A 21,561-nucleotide genomic window follows, 5' to 3' on the forward strand; every position below is an offset into this window, starting at 1 on the left:
GACTCCTCGGCTGCGGGCTACCAGGCGCGCGCGCACTTAACTCCCACGCCCCCCTACTGCCAGCCTGCGCCGGCTTCGCCCAGCCCCACCCCCGCACGTGACGGCCGCCAGAGCGCACAACTGCGCTTGCGCAGACACGCCCTATTTTCCCGCCCCTGGCGGCCCCGCCCAGACTTTTCTTCCTCACCTTACGGCAGGACTAGGAACTCCGAGTTATATTCACTCTCCACTAGAGAGGAATGTCGCAAGGCTGGGGAAAGAAACTCTGGGTTTGCGACCTTAGCTCTCGCTTTCCGGCCAATACTGAGGTGCTTGAAGGCTGTTTGGGGTGGTGAGGCCTGAGGCAGGTAAGAAGCCTCCTCCCCACTTCGGTTTGTCTCAGTTTGTCCCGGCTATGGATCGCTTTGTCCCCCACCCAGAGAAGCGTATCCCCCCTACCTATGCTCCCGCTGGATTCTCAGCACCGCCCCTCATAGCCTCCGCCTCCCCCCACACAGGCACGCCCCCTCCCCCATTTGTCTCCGCCTCCAGCCTCCCTTTCCTTCTGTTCCTTTCCATTCATTCTTCAGACTTTTCTTTGGTTTCCATGCCTTAACTTCCAAAAAGTCAGACGCGAAAGAAATACTTAGCTTTTTGAAGTGCAGACGATTTCTCAGTGATATCTCGGTGAAATTATATAGGATGCTCTCGGAGCACAGATAAGGGACCCCTGTTTGTGGAGGAGGAAGTGACCTTTGGGTAACTCAAAGAAGTGTGTTAAAAGACTAGTGAGCAGTAGCTTGTAAAAGAAATGGTAGGTAGAATGGAGAGGATGACAGCTGAAAAACATGTGCAGGCCTGGAATAGTATACCTGGCGAAAAACATACTGTGGTAGATTTCCTTTTAAACTACCCCTTTTATAAGATTTATTTTAAAGGAGAGAAATCAGGAACCAGAATGTGGGCCACAAGAATGTTTTCTTTAAAGACGGGAAATGTTTAAGAGTTAAAGTGTACCATGGAACCGTGAAGTGAACAATTCAAGGATGGAGGAAGCTAATGTATAAGAACACTAGTGAACTAAACCTTGTGTTACTCTGTAGAATCGACCGGGAAGTTTTGTTTTGTTTTGTTTTTAATTTACCCACCCTACACCAATTAAGGGCCAACCGTATTTTTGTAAACCTCCCCAGGTTAGGGGTGCCATCCAACAAACTAGAGAAGAGAAAATGGAAGGTAGGGAAGGGTAGGAAATTGAGGGTGTTGGCTCTGTTAACATAAATATGGGGGTCATTTGACAACAGTTGAGAACAGAATGAAAAGCTTGAGCAGAGAGATGAAAGTTTTGAATAACTGCTCTGGGAACTGAGAAATCACTCCTGCCTTTCCCTTCAGCTTAGTTCTCTCAATCTTAAATGAAATCTGCCTCAGTTACTGTTGCCTTCCTGTCCCTTTCTTGTATGTGTTAATCAGCTGTGTCTCCAGACTAGAACGTAAAGGCCATTCACTTTTCTATTCTCAAAACAGAAATCAGAGTTAAGCCAATTTATGAGATCCTGGGGTTGATGAACATTCACTTACCTGGAAATTACTACACAATTTAGAATGTGTCTTCTATTATTAATCATTTAAGTTAGAAATAAGATATATATAAAGACATTTAAAATATAGCCCTATTAGTATCATCAAAAAAGAATGCACTTGGCAAAGAAGAGCTATGTAAGGTAAAGAGCAAAACAGCATGATGGATCTCTTAACTAGGGTTAATCCAAAAACTTGTCTATCTGCCACCAGATAAGAAGAGTTACTATTATCTAGTATGACTACAGCATAGTATAAAGAATAGGGTTGGGGAAGAGATGAAGATGACAAAGTGGGTATAACAGATTATGAGTGGTGAATTCCATGCCCAAGAGTTTAGATAATATACTATAAGCATTTAATAGTGAAAAATAACAACCTCTTTTACAGTGTGGGTCTCTTTGTCCATCTGACCTGTAAACCAGATCTCTCAAAAATGTTTTCAAATGTATAAAATAAAATACATAGAAATAAAGTGGAAAACAATGTTTTTGAAAGTCTTCAAAATATTTTTAAACATATGAAATAGTAATACATGCACTTCTCTATGCATTAAATAACATCCAGCAGCAAGTCTAATTATGTAATTTCAAATTAGTGATGAATATAAATTATATTTTGATGACAAAGACATAGAAACTGTTAATACTACTATAGTTTATTGCCTGCACTTATTGAAGAAAATGCTGAATTTCAGCTAGAGATTATTAAAAGTGAAGATGCCTTTTTTTTTTCCCAAGTCCAAGTTCATAGAACTCTGAATTCTAGCCACATCCTGGTCTATAGATCCCAGGTTTTAAAATAGCCCAGTGTAATGATTTTAATCAACAGCATGACAGATCTGTGTTTCAGAAAGATCATAGTACAGTGTTCACTTCCTGTCCCATCATCTCTGTTGGAGTAATGATGGGCTGGTTATTTTCTTTTGCTTCTCCTTTACTTCTGGGGCAACAAGCCACTAATTTAATACTAACCTACTGTTGCCTAATAACCACGGCCTACAGGAGAAATTATCTTGTGGGTATACATTTATATAGGAACAATACTAGAAAATAAATCAGTGGCAATTTTTGTGGGAATCACTGAATGCCAGACTATTTGTACTTAATTTGATAGATAGTAGAAAAATGTTAAAATTTTGAAGAATAATGTGACAAGAGTTCTGTTTTTAAAATTAATGTAGAATAATGTCTTGGTTACTTGCCAAAAGAGGGGACTGAGGAGACTAAACCCATAAATTAATTTATATTGTAAAAAACTGAATCTCGAAGTAATTGCTAAAGAGTCTACTGAATTATGTTATTTCCAAATGGGCTGACTTATCTAAAGAAACATAGACGATACACCCAAATGGGGGATCAACTAGCATTTTATGTGGTCAAGAGGCAAGCCCACTCTTCAGTCTTATAAATGAATTGTTAGCACTTCTGTAAAGCAATGGCCTTACCACATGTATAGGTTCCAAAATGTTAGTGAGACCTTCCTTAATCAAATCCCATCTATATCTGTATGAATCCTTCATTTCTGATTTTTTTTTTTTTTAAGTCAGGACTCCTCTCTCCTTACCAATCCTTTAAACCTTTTGCGTGAGTAAAGCTCACTGAAGATCAAAAAGGAAAGTCCTCAAGGCCTAGATAATCTCTTTCAAAACTGATCACTACTAGAGTATTAAAAACTTAACTGCTGAAATCCCTGCTAGTACTGAAATTATGTGCTTGTTAATCACATTATTCAAAAAATTGAATTTGGGGTTTAAATATTACTAACCGAAAAGAATAAAGTTTTGGGCTGGGGATATAGCTCAGTTGATTGAGTGCTTGTCTTGCAAGCACAAGGCCCTGGGTTCAAATCCCCAGTACCGCCAAAAAAAAAAAAAAGTTTTTAACTTTCAGAACCAGATTCTCTAAGAGGCCACCTTCTTTAACATAACTAATCTGTTGACTGTCTGTCCATTGCATGATTGGAAGCCTTGGGTGGTACTGTGGTTCAACACAGATGGAAAAAAAAAAAAAAATCAAGATTATTGCTATAAAAAAAAAATTATTGCTGAAAGCAGCAATAGTCCTTGAAACTTAGAAAGCTTTTTAAGAATTTTTACTTAGAAGCTGGTGCAATAGTGCACACCTGTAATACCACCAACTTGGGAGGCTGAGGCAGGAGGATTGCAAGTTCCAGGCCAGCCGCAGCAACTTAGCAAGGCATAAGCAGCTCAGTGAGACCCTGTCTCTAAGTAAAATATAAAAGAGGGCTGGTAATGTGGCTCAGTGGTTAAGTGCCCCTGGGCTCAATCCCTAGTACCAAAAAAAAAAAAAAAAAGTCATTTTAATTTATAAGTCCTAAAATTATAACATTTTCCTTTGTTTGTAACAATTATATGTTTTTAGGAGCTTTTCAAACTAGAATGTCATTCTCTGTATTCTACTCAGAAAAAATATTCATATTTAAATTTCTCTAGTTTGTCAGGTCACTGCAATATAGGGGTGAATAAAATCTAATCTCTGCACTGAGAGTAGTATAAATCTTGATGTTAATTTTTACATGTCACATTATACAAATTTCCAATGGTTTACTCTTAGTACTAAAAGGAAGTATTTAATTGGGGGAAATTGAAGCCCAAAACAAGACTTGAACTTCCTTCCTGAAATAATTTCTGCTTATGCTGCCATGAAAAACACATTTGGTCTCAAATGTGATTCGTTTTTGTGAAAGAACAAATGGAATCATATATTAAAAAGTTGGACACAGAGCTGGGCTTGTGGCTCAGTGGTAGAGCGCTTGCCTCACAAATGTGAGGAACTGGGTTCAACCCACAGCACCACATAAATATAAATAAAATAAAGGTATTGTGTCCATCTACAACAAAAAATATGTTTAAAAAATTCAACAGTCTTCTGTTTTGTAAACAGCAAAGTATATTTAAATCATTGTGTTTGAAGGTTGTGTAAAAGATAGATTTTGTTTTTTCCAAGGGACAGAAGTAAGATGTGTAAGTTGAAGAAGCAGACATATTTTAGGTCAGTGTAAGACTAGAAGGAGATATATTTTTTTTCCCAAAAAATGGAAATAGTTGTATTATTGTGTTCATTTTAAAAGAAAGGGGGCAGTGATCCACACTTGTAATCCCAGCTACATAGGAGGCTGAGGCAGGAGGATGGCAAGTTCAAGGCCAGCTTGGGCAACTTAATGAGACCCTATCTCAAAAAGAACTGGGGATTGTAACTCAGTGGTAAAGCACCCCTGGGTTCACTTAGTACCAAAGAAGAAAAGAAAGGGATGTTCAATCCCAGCACTGCAGAAAAAGGGGAGGGAGATTAAGGCTAGTGTCAAAGAAGCAGAAAGCATTAATCCTATTTCTTAAAAAATTTTGATGGATATTGTTCTTATTTTGTGTATATTTTTATTATACACAAATTTTATATAAGTGCCCTTTTCACAGCCTATTATGAACATTTTTCTGTGTCAATTAATTTACATCTACAACTTTAATAGTTGAAAACTTTCATTGTGTAGAAACCCCATTATTTAAACACAGTCATCTTTTGATCTCCATGTTTATAATTTTTCTATTATAAGTATTGATGTGACCATTTTGCACATAGAACATTTCCCTTAAGATAATGTTTAAAAGTGTAATCCTGCATATGTACATTTCTTTTTTATTTTTTTAAAATATTTTTAAATTGTTAATAGACCTTTATTTTATTTATTTATGTGCTGTGCTGAGAACTGAACCAAGTGCCACAAAGGTCAAGCAAGCACTCTACTGCTGAGCCACAATCCAAGCCCATATATACAAACGTATTAAAAATGTAATGTCAGCTGGGATGGTGGTATACACCTACAATCTCAGCTACTCTGGAAATTGAGGCAGGAGGATCACAGTTTTGAGGTTAGCCTGGGCAATTAGCAAGACCCTGTCTAAAATTAAGAAATAGAAAAGTCCAAGGATATAGCCCAATGGTAGAGCACCCTTGTGTTCAATCCTTTGTACAGCAGGAAAAAAAATTAAATATAATGTCCAATTACCCTTCAAAAAGCTTGCTTTTGCAATGGCACAACAGCTATAATCCCAGCAATTCATGAGGCTGAGGCAGGAGGATCACAAGTTCAAGTTCATTCTCAGCAATTTTACAAGATGCTGTCTCAAAAAATAAAAAGGACTAAGGATGTAGTTCAGTGATATAGCACCCCTGGGTTCAGTGCCTGGTACACCTCTCCCAAAAAAAAAAACAAAAAAACTTGCATTTATTTGTTTACATTCCTATCAAAATGAGTGTTCATTTTCCCTTAGTCTCAGCAATGCTAGTTATTTGTAGTTTTCTCATCTTTGCTAATTAGATAGGTGAAAAAGGAAATCTAGTTTTAATTTGCATGCCTTACCTTTTTTTTTAAACTTGCATTTCTTTGATTACTAGTATGGTATTGAATTCTTTTCATGTGCTTATTGACCAGTAATATAAATGCATTGACTTCTATTTTCTAATGTTTCATATTTCTCACTTTTTAACAAACATCTTTCTAGAATATAATTTGATATAAAGCAGTATTCTAGCATTCTTTTTTTAGTCAAGTGGTTAATGAGTTATCCCAGTGCCATTTATTTAAAAATCGAGCAAGTATATCCTCAACTTCAGTGCACAGTCAAGTTGTTAATAGATACCCAACTAAAACAATTTCATGGTCAAAAAAGTTTGGGAAAAATCAAACCTGTAACAGTTAAAGATTTTTTTTTTATTCTCAAACCTTTTCTAGCTTCCGATGTGCTTGTCTTCATTATAAATCTCTAATATAGAGTTGTAGGATTTAGCATTTCCCTAACTTCTTTAACTATGTAATCTTCTTTTTTCTTTCTTACCTATGCAACTGAACTGTCCAGTATATTGGCCACTCGTCACATGTGGTTTGTTTTTTGTCTGGTTGTGGTTTGGTTGGTTTGATACTGGGGATTTAAACAGGGATGCTTTACCACTGAGCTAAGTCCCTAGTCCTTTTATTTTTATTTTGAGACAGGGTCTCGCTAAGTTGCTGAAGTTGGCCTAAACTTGTGATCCTGCCTCAGCCTCCCGAGTTGCTAGTATTACAAGCATGTACCACAACAACTGTCCACGTGGCTATTTAAATTTTTAATTTTAATTAAATAAAATAATTAGGTTCTTCATTCACACTGGTCACCTTTCAAATTGAACATTGCAGATAAAGAACATTTCCATTTTCACAGGAAGTCCTAATGGACTTTCTATGCTATAGAACATAGGATTCAGTGGAACTCACTGAAAACATTGAAGCAATCCATAATTTGTCCCATTAATTTGTAATGGTTCCACCATCATATTTTAAATTTCTGATGTATGCATTGGTTTGTTTTTACTTTTTTACTCTTTTTTTTTTTTTTCTGCTTTGGTTTGTTTTTATATTGTACCTTGACTTATCTATGTCTGTTCCAATGTCACACAGCTAATTGAGAGTCAAGCTCCTATACCTTTTCCCCTGGGTACAAAACCAAAGAACTCTTATATGGAGTATGAAGTTAGATTAGAAGGAAGAGTAAAGGTCATTACACTTCTAAATTTCTGTAAATGTAAGCCTTTGTCTGTTAGAATTTATGTAATTGAGATCCATACTCCATTATTTATTCATGTATTCTACAATTATTTACTGAATACTGCCTGAGAAGCACTGTTTCAGGTCCTAGGGTTAGAATGGCAGACAAGGTCCCTTATTCCCTTATTTTCTTCTTCTTTTTTTTTTATTTTTAGTTGTAGATGGACACAATGCCTTTATTTATTTACGTGGTGCTGAGAATAGAACCCAGTGCCTCACACATGCTAGGTAAGCGCTCTACCACTAAGTCACAACCCCAGCCCTTGTTCCCTTATTTTCATGGAGACTACATTCATGCTTTAGAGAGGGAGGGAGATAGAGAAGGGGGCAGAAAATATTCAACAAGCAATAGTTGAATATATATAAATATATATTAAATATGTTTAATATATTTATTCATTTAATATATTGAATATATTATTAAACTATTCAGTCACAAATGCTGTACAAGGAATTGAAATTAGAGTGATAGAGGAGTGACTGGTAGCCTCTCTATTCTGGCTGATCAGACTGTAAACTGCATTTAAACAGATCTAGAACCAAGAGCAGTGATCCATGCCTGTAATCCCAGCTACTCAGGAGGCTGAAGCAGGAAGATTGTGAGTTCCAGACAGCCTCAGCAACTTAGTGAGACCCCCATGTTTAAAATAAAACAAAATAAACTGGGATCTACCCATAGAAGGTGCCACTAAAATTCCACGCATATTAGTATACCAGCTCTCTGGAGGGAAAAAGCATGGTAACAGCATGTTGAGGAATAAAATGTGGATATAACTAGGGTTATATGAGCAAGAAGAATAATATGGTAGATGACAATGGGAGAGTATCTGGAGCCATGGTTATCATATGGGTATATAGGATTTTGTAAGCTAGAGTAGGGATTTGCTCCCTGCACACCAAGTAGGGGCGACAGACAAATGACCTAAATTAATTTTAAACAATTGTTCTGACAGCTATATGAAGAATTTTCTGTGTAATTAGTAGAAATGAGACCTGTTAAGCTAGGTCAGACAAGAAATGGTGATCAAAATGGAGCACATTAGACAAATTCAGAACATTTTGGCTGTAGAATCAAGAGGATTTGTTATCAATTGGATAAAGGTATGAAGAAAATAGAAACTCTGAGGTGATGTCCATATTTTATTATACAGTGCTAGGCTCATTTTCCAGGCTGATTCTTATATGCAAAATTGGTACCATAAGACACCACTAAATACACTTTGACCAAGTGAATAAATTTACTTTAGTAAATATCTTTCTCATAGACATTTAAGCTATAGAAGCAAAAGCTGTGCTCATGCCTTGAATAATTATTAGGAATCTGGTTCCTGAGAATTAGGTGTTTATGTTACATCAACTGTGAACAAAAATTGGACTGTTCCACTGAAGTATCCAAGCTAGCAGAAGAGACTGAAACAGAGAAAATTACCTGCCATGGGTGCTGGAGTTCTATGGGAATCTCTTTATTTTTTTCAATTCATGTTGATTTTGCATGTTACACTATAATGGGTCCATGTTTATGTTAATAATTAAAATGCTTTAAGTTACTAATTAAAATATTTTGTCAATAATTAAGTTGTTTAACTCTTGGCCCCTCAAACTGGTAAAATGAACCTGTAGGAAGATGCACTGTGGTTACTGTAGTTAGTCTTTTTTTTTTTTTTTAAGATGTTAATAGACCTTTATTTATTCATTTATTTATATGTGGTGCTGAGAATTGAACCCAGTGCCTCACACATGCTAGGCAGGTGCTCTACCACTGAGCCACAACCCCAGTCCTAGTTAGTCTATTTCTTGATGATGGGTTCGTTTGTTGGTACCTGCTGGCACATAGTCACATATCCATTTAGAGAAGCACAGACCACATTTGTGAGCATTTGAAGTTTGATTCAACTTGAAACAGTAACCAAGGAAGGAAGAAGAGAATTGGGTAGAAGCCTTTATAATCTTCACTTAAAATGAGAAGAAACACTGCACCCTGTATGTTTTTTAAAATATGCCAAATGATGCTGTTCCATTTGTTTTAAAGGAACATTTGAGAATAATTATGGGGAAAAAAATGAATGAAGATTACAGTTCTGGGTTAGTATGTTTTTGTTGGGCTTTACTCTAAAATAGGTTATCTGGAGTTTACTACTTCATTCAACAACCAATAGGCAGATTTTTCCCAGAAGTTATGAAACTTGCTACAGACATTAGGAAATGCTTGTTAATGTAAGATGCTGATAATTTTTAAATATTTTTTAAATTGTCAATGGAAGTTTATTTTTATGTATTTATTTATTTATATGCACTGGCTGAGAATTGAACCCAGTGCCTCACACATGCAAGTGGTGCTCTACCACTGAGCCACAATCCTGGCCCCCTATAAATTTTTGATCTTAGAAAATATTTATGTATACATCTACAAAATAGACAATTCTTTTTTATATCCACTGTAATTAGTATTTTTAACATTTTTATTCATAAAAACTCCAGATTGAAATAATAGTGCTGGGCACTGTTATTACACTTGTAATCCCAGCAGCTGGAGAGGCAGAGGCAAGAGGGTCACAAATTCAAGGACAGCCTCAGCAAATTATTGAGGCCCTAAGCAATTTAGTGAGACCCTGTCTCAAAATAAAAAAAGGACTGGGGTTATAGCTCAGTAGTAAAGCATCCCTGGGTTCAATCCCTACTACCCCACCTCAAAAAAAAAAAAAAAAAAAAAAAGCAAGAAATAATAGTAACTTCATCTCCCTGGAAACTGACTAAGATATTTTAGTAAATAGCCCCAGTGCATTATTAGGTCTTTGAAATATCTTAAAATCAATTCAACCTAGAAGATTACAATTGATTGCATAACAGTGGTGTAGAATAGGAATCAGCAAAATTTTTCTCTAAGAAGCGAAGCAGTAAATATTTTAGACTTTGTAGGCAACTCATCTCTGTCGTGGTAGCTCAAAGCAGCCAAAGGCAATATGTAAACAAAATGAGGATTTTGTTCCAGTAAAACTTTATTCACAAAAACTGTCAGTGGCCTAAATTTGCCCTGCAGGCTATAGTTTGCTAACCCTTGGACTAGAAAATTAGAATTCTTCAGGATTTTATAAAAATGGGACAGCAGGCCATGCTGGTGGTGCATGCTATAAACACAGCAACTCAGGAGGCTTTAGCAAGAGGATTGCAAATTCAAGCCAGCCTCTGCAACTGTGCAAGACCCTTTCCAAAAAGCAATTAAAAGGCCTGGGGATGTAGATTAGAGGTAGAGTGCCCCTGATTCAATCCCCAATACTGCTAAAAGAAAAAAAAATGACACAGATGAAAGCTTAGACTTAGAGTTGTGAAATGTAGAGTTTAGATGACAATTTTACAAATCGTAGAATTACTTGGGAATGTCTTTAAAATACCTTCTACTGCCAGGCATGGTGGCACATGCCTGTAATCCTAGTGTTGCAGGAGACCAAAGGCAGGAAGATTATGAGTCCAAGCCAGCCTCAGCAACTTATCAAGGCCCTAAGCAACTCAACAAGACCATGTCTCTAAATATTAAAAAGGGCTGGAGAGGTAGTTCAGTGGTTAAGCGCCCCTGGGCTCAATCCCTGATACCAAAAATAAAAACAAAACAAAAAACCCCTCTACTCCTAGTTAAAGATCATATATGCTCTTTAAAATACCCATTGATGATTATATTTTGTTTCCTTGGCTAGAACCAATACTTATCTGATCCAAACCCTTGGTTTACAGATAGTGAACCGGAGACTTAGATGAAGTGTTTTATTCAGAGTCAAACAAACAACTAGTTAATTGCAAATCTGAACTGAATCCCAGGTCTTTGAACTCCCAACCTAATGTTTTTATTACCAAACCAGCAGCTTCTTCCCTTAATTATATCAGCAGGTAATCAGAATGGCTCCTATTGGATTGTAAGTTTTCCTTTTTAGTTTTTATTTAGTTTACCTTACTTTTTCAACAAAAATATTAAAATAGTATACATTTTAAGATTTCAAGATTAATATGAAAAAAAAAGTCCCTTCCACCTATTAAAACTAGATTTGTTTAGAGAAGTGTTCTACACTGTGAATTTAAAATTAGCTTCATTTAGCTACAGATGTTGAAAGATACAATAAACTAAACCCTCTAACCACAGGGTTTGTATATACTGATAACATTAACATCATTTACTCTCAGATTGAAAGAATAGTGTTCTCTGGAGTTAGCATTTGTTTCTTTCTCTCCCCTCCCCCTACCACTCTTTTTCTCTCTTTCTAGTGCTGGGGATTACATCCAGGACCTCCTGCATGTTAAGTATATACTCTATCACTGAGCTACTCCACCAGCCCAGCATTCACTCTTACACCAAAGATAAAGCACAAGAGCACAGTCATGCCATGCCTCTTTCTATCTTTGATGACTTTGTGGCTTTATATAAACAAATGCTATATTTTGGGGAGGAAATGAGAGCCTACTATATGCCAGACAACATGCTGAGTGTTTTCGCTCATATTTTTAGTTTACCTTGCAATGCTACACAAGTTTTATTACTATCTCATATTACAGATGGGGAATATAAAGCCTGGAAAGAGGATAAATTATTTGCCAAGGGTCACATAGATAGCAAGTACAAAGTCAAAGCCTAGACCTAAAGCCTCCTAGCCTCAAAACAGAACTGCAGGATTTTACTAATAGAATTATGAGAAAGTCATTGCCCTCCCCCAATTCAGCCATCTTTCTTGCTATTGCCCCAGTCTAACTTACCATTTACCAAGACCAAACACACAGGTCTTTTAATTCTAAAGGGAATTATTATTAACCAAACACAAAGCCAAAGCCAAAGTAATAGTAGAAATGTACAGACAATAAGTAAATTTTAAGAGGCCTCATTTATCTTTTTTCCCCCTAATCTGTAGTTTCTGACTCCCTTATATTTATGTTACATTTATATGGCAAACATGTTGGAACTCAGATAGGCCACACACAATGCTCATGATATAGAAAGGAGGATTCCTAAAATGGAATTGCTAGGTTCTTGTCCATTCCATTCCACTTATAATGATATCATCAGCCTCCCAGTCACCCCAGCTGAAACCACCAGATCATTTCTTAGTTCTTTCTTATCTACCCTCTTCTGATCACGTATTGTCTTAGTGATTCTCTGCAGCATCTCTTTCTCCTTGCCTTTTCATTCCTACCACTTCTTCCCCTGTTTTAGGTCATTACATCCCACATTTACTTTCTCACTAAGTTGCTTAGGGCATTGCTTAGTTGCTGATGCTGGGATTACAGGAATGAGCCACCACACCTGGCTTCAGCTAGATTTTTACTGAAAGTAAAGGTGGGCTGGGTGCAGTGGAACATGCCTATAATCAATCTGAGCAGCTAGGGAGGCTGAGGCAGGAGGATCTCAAGTTCAAAGCCAGCCTCAGCAATAGCGAGGCACTAAGCAATTCAGGGAGACCCTGTCTCTAAATAAAATACAACAAAGGGCTGGAGATGTGACTCAGAGTTCAATCCCTAGTAAAAGAAAAAAAAGAAACTAATTTGGGACTTTGGCTTACTGGTAGAGTCCTCGCCTAGAATGTACCCTAGGCACTGGGTTCAATCCTCGGCACCATATAAAAATAAGTAAAATAAAGGTATTATGTCCCTCTATAACTAAAAAAATATATACATTTTTTTAAAATCCAATTGATCTCTCCTTCAGTTTCTCTCCCTATTAATTCTATATATTGTAACTGAATTCTTAATCTTCCTAAATCATTGACCTAGCCATTTATAGCACCTATTTCCTCCAGTATAAATTCTAAATTCCTTCACACGGAATGAGTAAGCATCACTTAACTTCTAATAATTTTCCTCTAACCTCACCTACACTCCGCCTTATATACATTCCACCTAATCCCACTTCATTCCAGCCACACTGGACTACTCAAGATTCTCTCCACACCAGAGGCACTTTCCTGTTCTCTGCCACCTTAATGCCCTTCTCCATGCATCCAATTCCACTTGCCCTTCAAGAGCTCACTTTTATGCACTTTCTCCTTGAATCCTTTCCTAGTCTGGGCACTCCTTCTGTTTAACCCTCTTAGCCAGAAGTAATTTTTCCTCTAAGTTTCCATGTTTTATTTTGCCTTTTACTGGTTTCCTCCATCATGACTGTAAGCATCTTTGTATCACCCACAACACCTAATATATAGATGCTCAGAAAGTGTTTATTGACTAAAAGAATTGTGTATACTATATTGTTCCTTAAAATAGACTTAAACCCAGTGAGTTTCAGAACTGTGGTTATTTCATTTTCATTCTGTACTTTCAGTGCCTAGCACATAGGAAGCATTCAATAAATATTTGTTGAATGAAATACAGTTAGTTATCAGTATTGGTTTTAAATTTCCTGATGGCATGATAGATATCTAGAAATCATTTGGGATTAAAAAAAAAATCTTAGTTACTTGTTTCTTCACTTTATGTTGACAAATACTGTATAGTAAAAGTTGTATTTAATAGTCTCACTTTACTGAAGAGGAAATACAGTAGTTTATTCATGGTCACAGAGCCAGCAAGTAACAGAATCGAAACTAAAATTCAAGTCTTTAGATGAAAAGTAGTTAGAGCTCTTTTTCTTGGCTGAGAGTGGTTTGGCCAAAGGACTAGTTTTCTTTGCTTTAGTGTTTTGGGAGTTTAATTATTATATTCATGCTGTATGAAATAGAATTAGGGTTTGATTAATCCTTCTCTGAGTGCTAGATGTTTTAAAACTCAGAGAAATGTAACTTTTTATGTGTGTGTGTGGTGCTGGGTGTCAAACCCAGGTCTTCACAAAATAGGCAAACATTGCCACTGAGCTGTATCCTAGGCCACAAAAAATTTGGTTTTGAAAATAATGTCTCTGCCTGTGGACACTCCCTCCAAGGTGAGATGATTGTACTCAGGCTCTCTTCTCTTCATAAGCTGACTGTAAGATGCAGATCTGACTTCAACTGGCAGCATAGAGAACAGATCCCTGGGTATTTGCCAAGCTGCGCAGTCTGGTACTCACCACTACATAGTATTCATTGAAAGCATGGGGAGTGGGTCCTGTATCTAGGAGCCTTGCTTGACCCACATGTAGTCATTCCCTTTGCATTCATATACTCTTAGATTAAGACAGATCAGCAAACTGAGTACCTGATCTCCACCAGATTGCTGTTACTGAATTGCCATTTGCCCGTTTGCTCTCAGGCTAGATATTAAGGACCATTATAAAAACACTATCGTGGTTATCATGCTCCATATTTATGGGCATATTTGTTAAGATACACCATGTTGTCTATTATGAAAATTTCTTGAGAAAAAATTATATGACCTTAATACAAAGAATACTTTACCTCTTCTAAGTAATTGCTTGTTTTTACCTTATGGACATTGTGAATGTTTAACTTAACTCTCTCTACTTAGTTGCCAAAAAGCTTAGAGCCAAATTTGTGGCTCACCCATAACAAATATGCTCTACGCCTCATTAACTTTGTTCCTGGCTCCAGTTTATATCACTACTCTGGTTATTCCTTCTTCATTCCTTCTTAAGAAAATTTAATTCATACCATCTTAATTATATATAAATACATTAACAGCTGTATATTATTTCTGCAGTAGTTCAAATCATGATAAACCATGCATAACCAGCTTGGATACCCTGTAGTTACTTCGTTTACTCTAGTTTTTTCCTCAAAGGTGTGTGTGTGTGTGTGTGTGTGTGTTTTAATAGGTTTTTGCATGGTTTTGATTACATAAAAATAATTGTCACAAAATTGCATGTTTTAATAGTGTAACCAAGTGGTAAAATAACTGGTCTAATGGTAGAATTAATTAAATTGACATCATAATTCTAGCCCTGTCTTTTATAGGAGTCCTATTGTTATCTTATCATATTCTTTGTTTTATACTCTAAATCTGCCTATGATATTTTTATTACTGTGCAATTTTTAGAAATGTTGTTGTGCTCCAGTCTGCTGAGAAATAAATCAGGAAAACAATTCACAATAGCCTCAAAGAAAAAATAAGATACCTAGGAATAAATCTAATCAAGGAAGTGAAAGACCTCTACAAGAAAACTACATAACATTGAAGAAAGAAATTGAAGATGATCTCAGAAGATGGAAAGATGTCCCATGTTCATGGATAGGCAGAATTAATATTGTTAAAGTGGCCATACTACCAAGAGCAATATACAGATTTAATGCAAACCCATCAAAATACCAATGACATTCTTATCAGAACTAGCAAAAACAGTCATAAAATTCTTGGAAGCATAAAAGACCCAGAATAGCCAAAGCAAACTTTAAACCACAAAAGCAATGCTGGAGGCATCACAATACCTGACTTCGAATTATACTACAGAGCTATAGTAACAAAAACTGTATGATACTGGCATAAAAACAAACACATAGGCCAATGGTACAGAATAGAAGACAGAGAACAAACCCACACAAATGCAGTCATCTGATCCTTGACAAAGATGCCAAAAACATACATAGGAATAAAGAGCCTTTTAATAAATGGTGCTGGGATAACTGATTTATCCATATGTAGAAGAATGAAACTAGACCGTTATCTCTACCCTGCACAAAAATCAACTCAAAATGGATCTAACACTTAGAATTAGACCAGAAACTATGCAACTCCTAGAAGAAGACAGGGTCAACACTCCAGCTTTTAGGCACAGGCAATGAGTTTCTCAATAGGACACATAAACTCAGGAAATAATGCCAAGGAAGTTAATAAATGAGACAGCATCAAATCAAAAAGCTTCAGCACAGCAAAGGAAACAGGAACATGAAGAGAGAACTTACAGAATGAGAGAAAATCTTTGCTATTATTCTTCTGATAGAGAATTAATATCTACAATATATAAATAGCTCAAAAAACTTTATACCAAAAAGTCAAATAACCCAATTAATAATGGGCAATTAATTAAAGATACTTCTCAAAAGAATAAATACAAATGACCAACAAATATATGAAAAAATGTTCAACATCATTAGCAGTTAGGGAAATGAATATCAAAACTACACTGAGATTTCATCTCACTCCAGTCAGAATGATAGCCATCAAGAATACAAAAATGGGGGGCTGGGGAGATAGCTCAGTTGGTAGAGTGCTTGCCTTGCAAGCACAAGGCCCTGGGTTCAATCCCCAGCACCCAAAAAAAAAAAAAAAAGAATACAAAAAATGGGACCTGACACCAAGAGAGACCCTGGTGGGCGGGCAGTGGAAGCGCCTGTCTCTATATAGTAGCGGCTCTGTGAGTCCTGCTGTCTGGCTCTCCCCCATGGCCACCGCCTGCTCTGTACTCTTCTGCAAGGGGCTGACCCACACACTGCTTATCTTTGACCTGGCCTAGCAACTGTGCATCAGTTACCTTTACTTCTATATTGTGGCTTCCATGATGCTCATCGTGCACTGCAGGTTCATATTGAGACACACTGAAGGCCCTCCCCTGATTGACAAAGGTGTCACCCCAGGCTCACTGCATCACAGAACACAAAGCATGAGAGACAGCACCTGCCTGTCAAGCAAAGGGGGAGGGGGAAATGACTGGGACAAACAATTATGTAGCCTTGAGAAAAGAACACAGAAGAGGAGCCCTTGCTCAGCAGATAGACCTTTCTGGATGGATAAGTCTGTAGTTGATGTAAATGGAAATTCACAGAATAAGACATTATCACTGGAAATGAAAAACAATCTGAGTGACACTGATGTCTTGCTTCACAATGGCAACAAAGAGCTTCCATATTGATGGGAAAAAATTTACCTCCCGCAGCTACTCCAACCAAGGCCGTGCTTCTGTTCTCTGCACCTACAGAAAAGTATCTTACTGTTCCTTGGCATTGGGGAAGCTCTGGAGAGGTACTGGCTAAGAAGCAGGCCCAGAGCCAAGGACAACCACAAGCTGATTGAAGCAGAAGGAAATTTTTTAGCATGTTTTAAATTGTGCTTAAAAGACCCTCAGTATTGGAAAACCCTTTCAGGTGATTATTGATAATGTCCAGTTTAATATCAGATGAGCGCATGGTGATGTAACATGAAATTCTTTATGTATTTCGAGTTGTCTACCCATTCTAAAGGGCTACTGTCCCAGATGTCATCTTTTCTCCTCAGCTTTTCTCTGATCACCTCCTGAAAAGTGTATAATTATAAAGTCTACCCACTGTATTTTTATTAAACCTTGCTGAGCTCCTGGCAAACTCTTGCCATTTCTGCATTTCATAGAATAATTTTGGTCTGCTGCAAAATTTGATTTCTTTTCTCATACGCCTTCCACTTGAAATGCTGTTTAAATGAAGGCCCTATGGTGAAAGTAGCAGTATTAAATTTAATCATCTCAAACTGGGAACCATAGCAGTGTTACCCTAAGAAAAAAGGAACTTGAGACTGCTCTGGCTTAGATGTAGAGAGGCAAATCAAGAATTTCCTTTACAAAAGTCCTAAGAGTTGAGGTGTTTTACATTAAGATTTTTCTGAAGTGACTCCTTTTGTTGTTCATTGATAATTTTATTAATTAAGGTCATTTAAGAGTGTGAGGACTCCAAGAGCGACACTTAAAACAGTCATTTAGGGCATAACTGGTTGCATATATCAATTTGTATTGCATATAGCAGTTTATATTGTGTGCTAAATTACTATGCCATGTGCTATTTTAGTGTTTGGAGAAAATGGAGAATAAAATCTGTTCAAAAAAAATAAGAATAATCAGTGCAAGAGAGGATATGGAGAAAAAGGAACACTTACACTTTTGGTGGGATTATAAATTAGTACAACCACTGTGAGAATCAGTATGAAGTTTCCCCCAAAAGACTAGACATGGAATCACCATATGACCCAGCTGTACCACTCCTCAGTATTTATCCTAAAGAATTAAGGTCCTCATACTACAGTGATACATGCATACCCATGTTTATAGTAGCACATTTCACAATAGCCAAACTGTGGAACCAGCCTAGGTGTCTATCAACAGATGAATGAATTTCTTAAAATGTGGTATATATTCACAATGGAATTGTATTCAGCTCTAAAGAAAATGAAATTATGGCATTTGCAGGGAAGTGAATAGATCTAGAGACCATCATGTCAAGCAAAATAAGGCAAACTCAGAAAGTTAAGGATTATATATTTTCTCTCATTTTGCAGAAGCTAGAGAGGAAAAAGGAAAACAAAGGTGGGGCAGATCTCCTAAAATTCAAAGGGAGATCCATAAAGGAAAGGGACCAAAAGGTGAAAGGTTGGGAAGAAAGGAGGAAGTGCTGGGAAGTGACATTGGCCAAATTATCTTGCTATATTGTATGAACGTATGATGATGTGATGATGTAACAACAAATCCTACCAATAGGTACAATTGTAATGCCCCAATAAGTGGTGGGTGGGGTTTTGTACTGCCAGGTCAATGCATAGCAGTTAACTGTTAATTCTATTGAGTCTGTAAATTCAAATATTATGTCATCACCTACATTTTCAGACTTCTTGCCTTTGTTTTGCTCCCTGACTTGAGTCAAGCATATTAATCCCATCAGACAACTTGTCTTGCTTTTGCTGTTAATCATTCTGTCATTTGTACAAGATGATATGGACAAATATTTGTTCCCAAACCACATTTGCTTTGATTGGTTTGAACTTCTGTCTGGATTTTCTGATTATCTTACTAATATTATCCAATTGATAATATAAATGTTATATGTATCACTTTTTTAACTCTTTTGATACTATCAAGTAAATTTTTTTGTCCTTCTCTACAATTCTCTGAAGTGTGTAAGGCAAGTAGATGTCCTTTTTACTGATGACAGAAACAAGGACAAAATCATTTAATTGTTCAAAATAATACTAGGAAATCGATGGTAAAACTAGGACTAGACTCACATCTCCTGATTCCCATGCTATACTATCTTTCAAAATGTCAAAAGAATTTCTAACTTATAGCTGGGCAAAATCGGGGATGAATTTCATTACTCTCATTATTTTCTGTTCTTGAAATTACTGTTCCTTTTTTAACTAGAACTCTAACCACTGTCGTTTTCCATTATGGAAGTAAGAAGCAATATTTTATCTCTTGAAAAGTAATGTTGAAATAAAAACTGTTTCCCTTGGTGATTACTAATTTTTTTCTTCAGACCCTTTAAAGTCATATTTAATAGAAAATTAACTTGTTTTCATTATGCATATTTACTGAAGAGCCACTGTTCTGGTGTTTTGGTAAAACATTAGCTATGAGTTTAACCAATATTTGCATTAAAATAAAACTAAAATGTCATACTTCCTGTCTGCATGGAAAAATGCCAGTCTTCATTCTAATTGTTCATATACAATACAAGCTAGAGTTTCTTGTTTACTCTTATCCAGGCATTATTGCTAAACACAATGTTTACCACAACCCTTTAAAGCAACTATTTTACATTCTGGCATTATATTCAACAGTAAATATTGTCTTCTGTCTCTCCTTCAGCTCCTGGATTTTCTGAGCAGCCTTGGACAGTACAAAATGGACCCTGTAGTCTTGAGTTATATGGACAGTCTACTGCGACAATCGGATGTCTCACTATTAGATCCTCCAAGCTGGCTCAATGACCATATTATTGGATTTGCCTTTGAGTACTTTGCCAACAGTCAGTTTCGTGACTGTTCTGACCACGTCTGCTTCATCAGCCCCGAAGTCACCCAGTTCATCAAATGCACTAGCAGCCCATCAGAAATTGCCATGTTCCTTGAACCCTTGGAACTTCCACACAAGAAAGTTGTATTTTTGGCCATCAATGATAACTCTAATGAGGCAGCTGGGGGAACCCACTGGAGTTTGTTAGTTTATCTCCAAGATAAAAATAGCTTTTTTCATTATGATTCTCATAGCAGAAGCAACTCATTTCATGCAAAGCAGGTAGCAAAGAAACTAGAGGCTTTCTTAGGCAGAAAAGGAGACAAACTGGTCTTTGTGGAAGAAAAAGCCCCTGCTCAACAAAACAGCTATGACTGTGGGATGTATGTGATATGTAACACTGAGGCTTTGTGTCAGAACTTCTTTAGGCAACAGCCAGAGTCACTACTGCAGCTACTTACCCCTACATACATCACAAAGAAGAGGGAAGAATGGAAAAATCTAATTGCCAGACTTGCTAAAAATTAATTACTGAAGAATATCTGTGACTTTTGAAGTCTCCTCTTTCTGCCCTTCCCCATATATTGGATGACCCCAGTCTCAGTGCCTGAGGGAAGATGCTTGGTAGAGGAAGCTTAATTTAAAAAAAAAGAAAAGAAGAATGTTATCCTCTGCATTATTCTAATAGAAAGTTTCACTTTAACCCTGACTTGAGAGCAATATGTTCTGTGAAAATGTCTTAAAGTTACACACCAAAACCTTAAAACAAACAACATTTAATATACATGAGGTTCAAATAAGACGTGTTTTTATTGGTATAAAGTGAATTCACTTTTGGTCTCCCTTATCCACATTGGCTTATTCCAAAGGAAAAGAAGTGATCTGTAAAACAAATCAAGTATGTATGAAATCTAGAGGAATGCAAGAAGAGAAGTATAGAAGAACCAAAAACTTGTTACCTGGCCTACATAATTAAAAAGTTCCATTTGCTAGAAACAGATCAAGGCCTAACTTCATTAAGACCTAAGTATTATGAGAATCAGTTATTCATTTCAGGGATGTCTTCCATTCACTATGCAAAGACTTTCCTAGCTATCAGCATAATCTTTGCAAATATTTGATAAAGATGTTACGAGCCCATCTTGCTCCATCTGATTCTTGGAATGCTGTAAGAAAAGGGAAATCTTGAGTAACTTCATTAAAATAAGTGGCTGTGGTGGACCTGTTAGTTTGCTCAGTAGACTTGCTACTGTAGGTTGATAACAGCTTTTCTTTGCCTTGTTAGCCATGTACACACTTCCTCCTTATGTCCAAAGGTCTCTGGTTCTAAAATTCAGCTGATAACTCCCATAGATATCTGTTATTTCAGATAAATATTTCTGATTTTTGATAGTTGTGGTTTTTACTCTTATCCTTAATCTCACAGAACTGTTTTCAGTTATATTATGGTGATTTCAGAACTCTTATCATGTCTGAAATTTAAAGTTGATTTGTTTCTTAAGTAGGAAGAAAAGTGACCTTTCTAAACCACAGGCACTTAATTCAAACTGCAGACAATGTAATTTTTAAAATGTGGAACCAAAAGCAAAAAGAAATACTGTCCACCCAAAACCACTGATGTGTTTTTTTCACTTGTTTCAAACAATTAATGATCAGATGATTAATTGAAGACACATTAATTCTGTTCCTTATGAGAATTAGATTGCAGTACCTGTGGAACTCAAACCAAAGATTAGCTTCAAAGCATGAAATGTCTTTCAACTACCTCCCTAGCCTTACCCTGCCCCAAGCCCTGGCCCAAA

The 21,561-nt window shown here is 36.7% G+C and overlaps 1 protein-coding gene across 1 annotated transcript; it reads left to right on the plus strand.

Annotated features, from left to right (window-relative positions):
* The first annotated feature begins 165 nt into the window (after positions 1–165).
* SENP8 (SUMO peptidase family member, NEDD8 specific) lies at positions 166–20,561 on the plus strand. The gene is made up of 2 exons (XM_079123109.1): positions 166–347; positions 19,613–20,561. Exon 2 carries the CDS (start codon positions 19,649–19,651, stop codon positions 20,285–20,287), a length of 639 nt encoding a protein of 212 aa, XP_078979235.1. The 5' UTR covers positions 166–347; positions 19,613–19,648; the 3' UTR covers positions 20,288–20,561.
* Positions 20,562–21,561: the final 1,000 nt, after the last annotated feature.

This window comes from Sciurus vulgaris (assembly GCF_902686455.1).
Source record: "Sciurus vulgaris genome assembly, chromosome: 2".
NCBI classification, from domain to species: domain Eukaryota; kingdom Metazoa; phylum Chordata; class Mammalia; order Rodentia; family Sciuridae; genus Sciurus; species Sciurus vulgaris.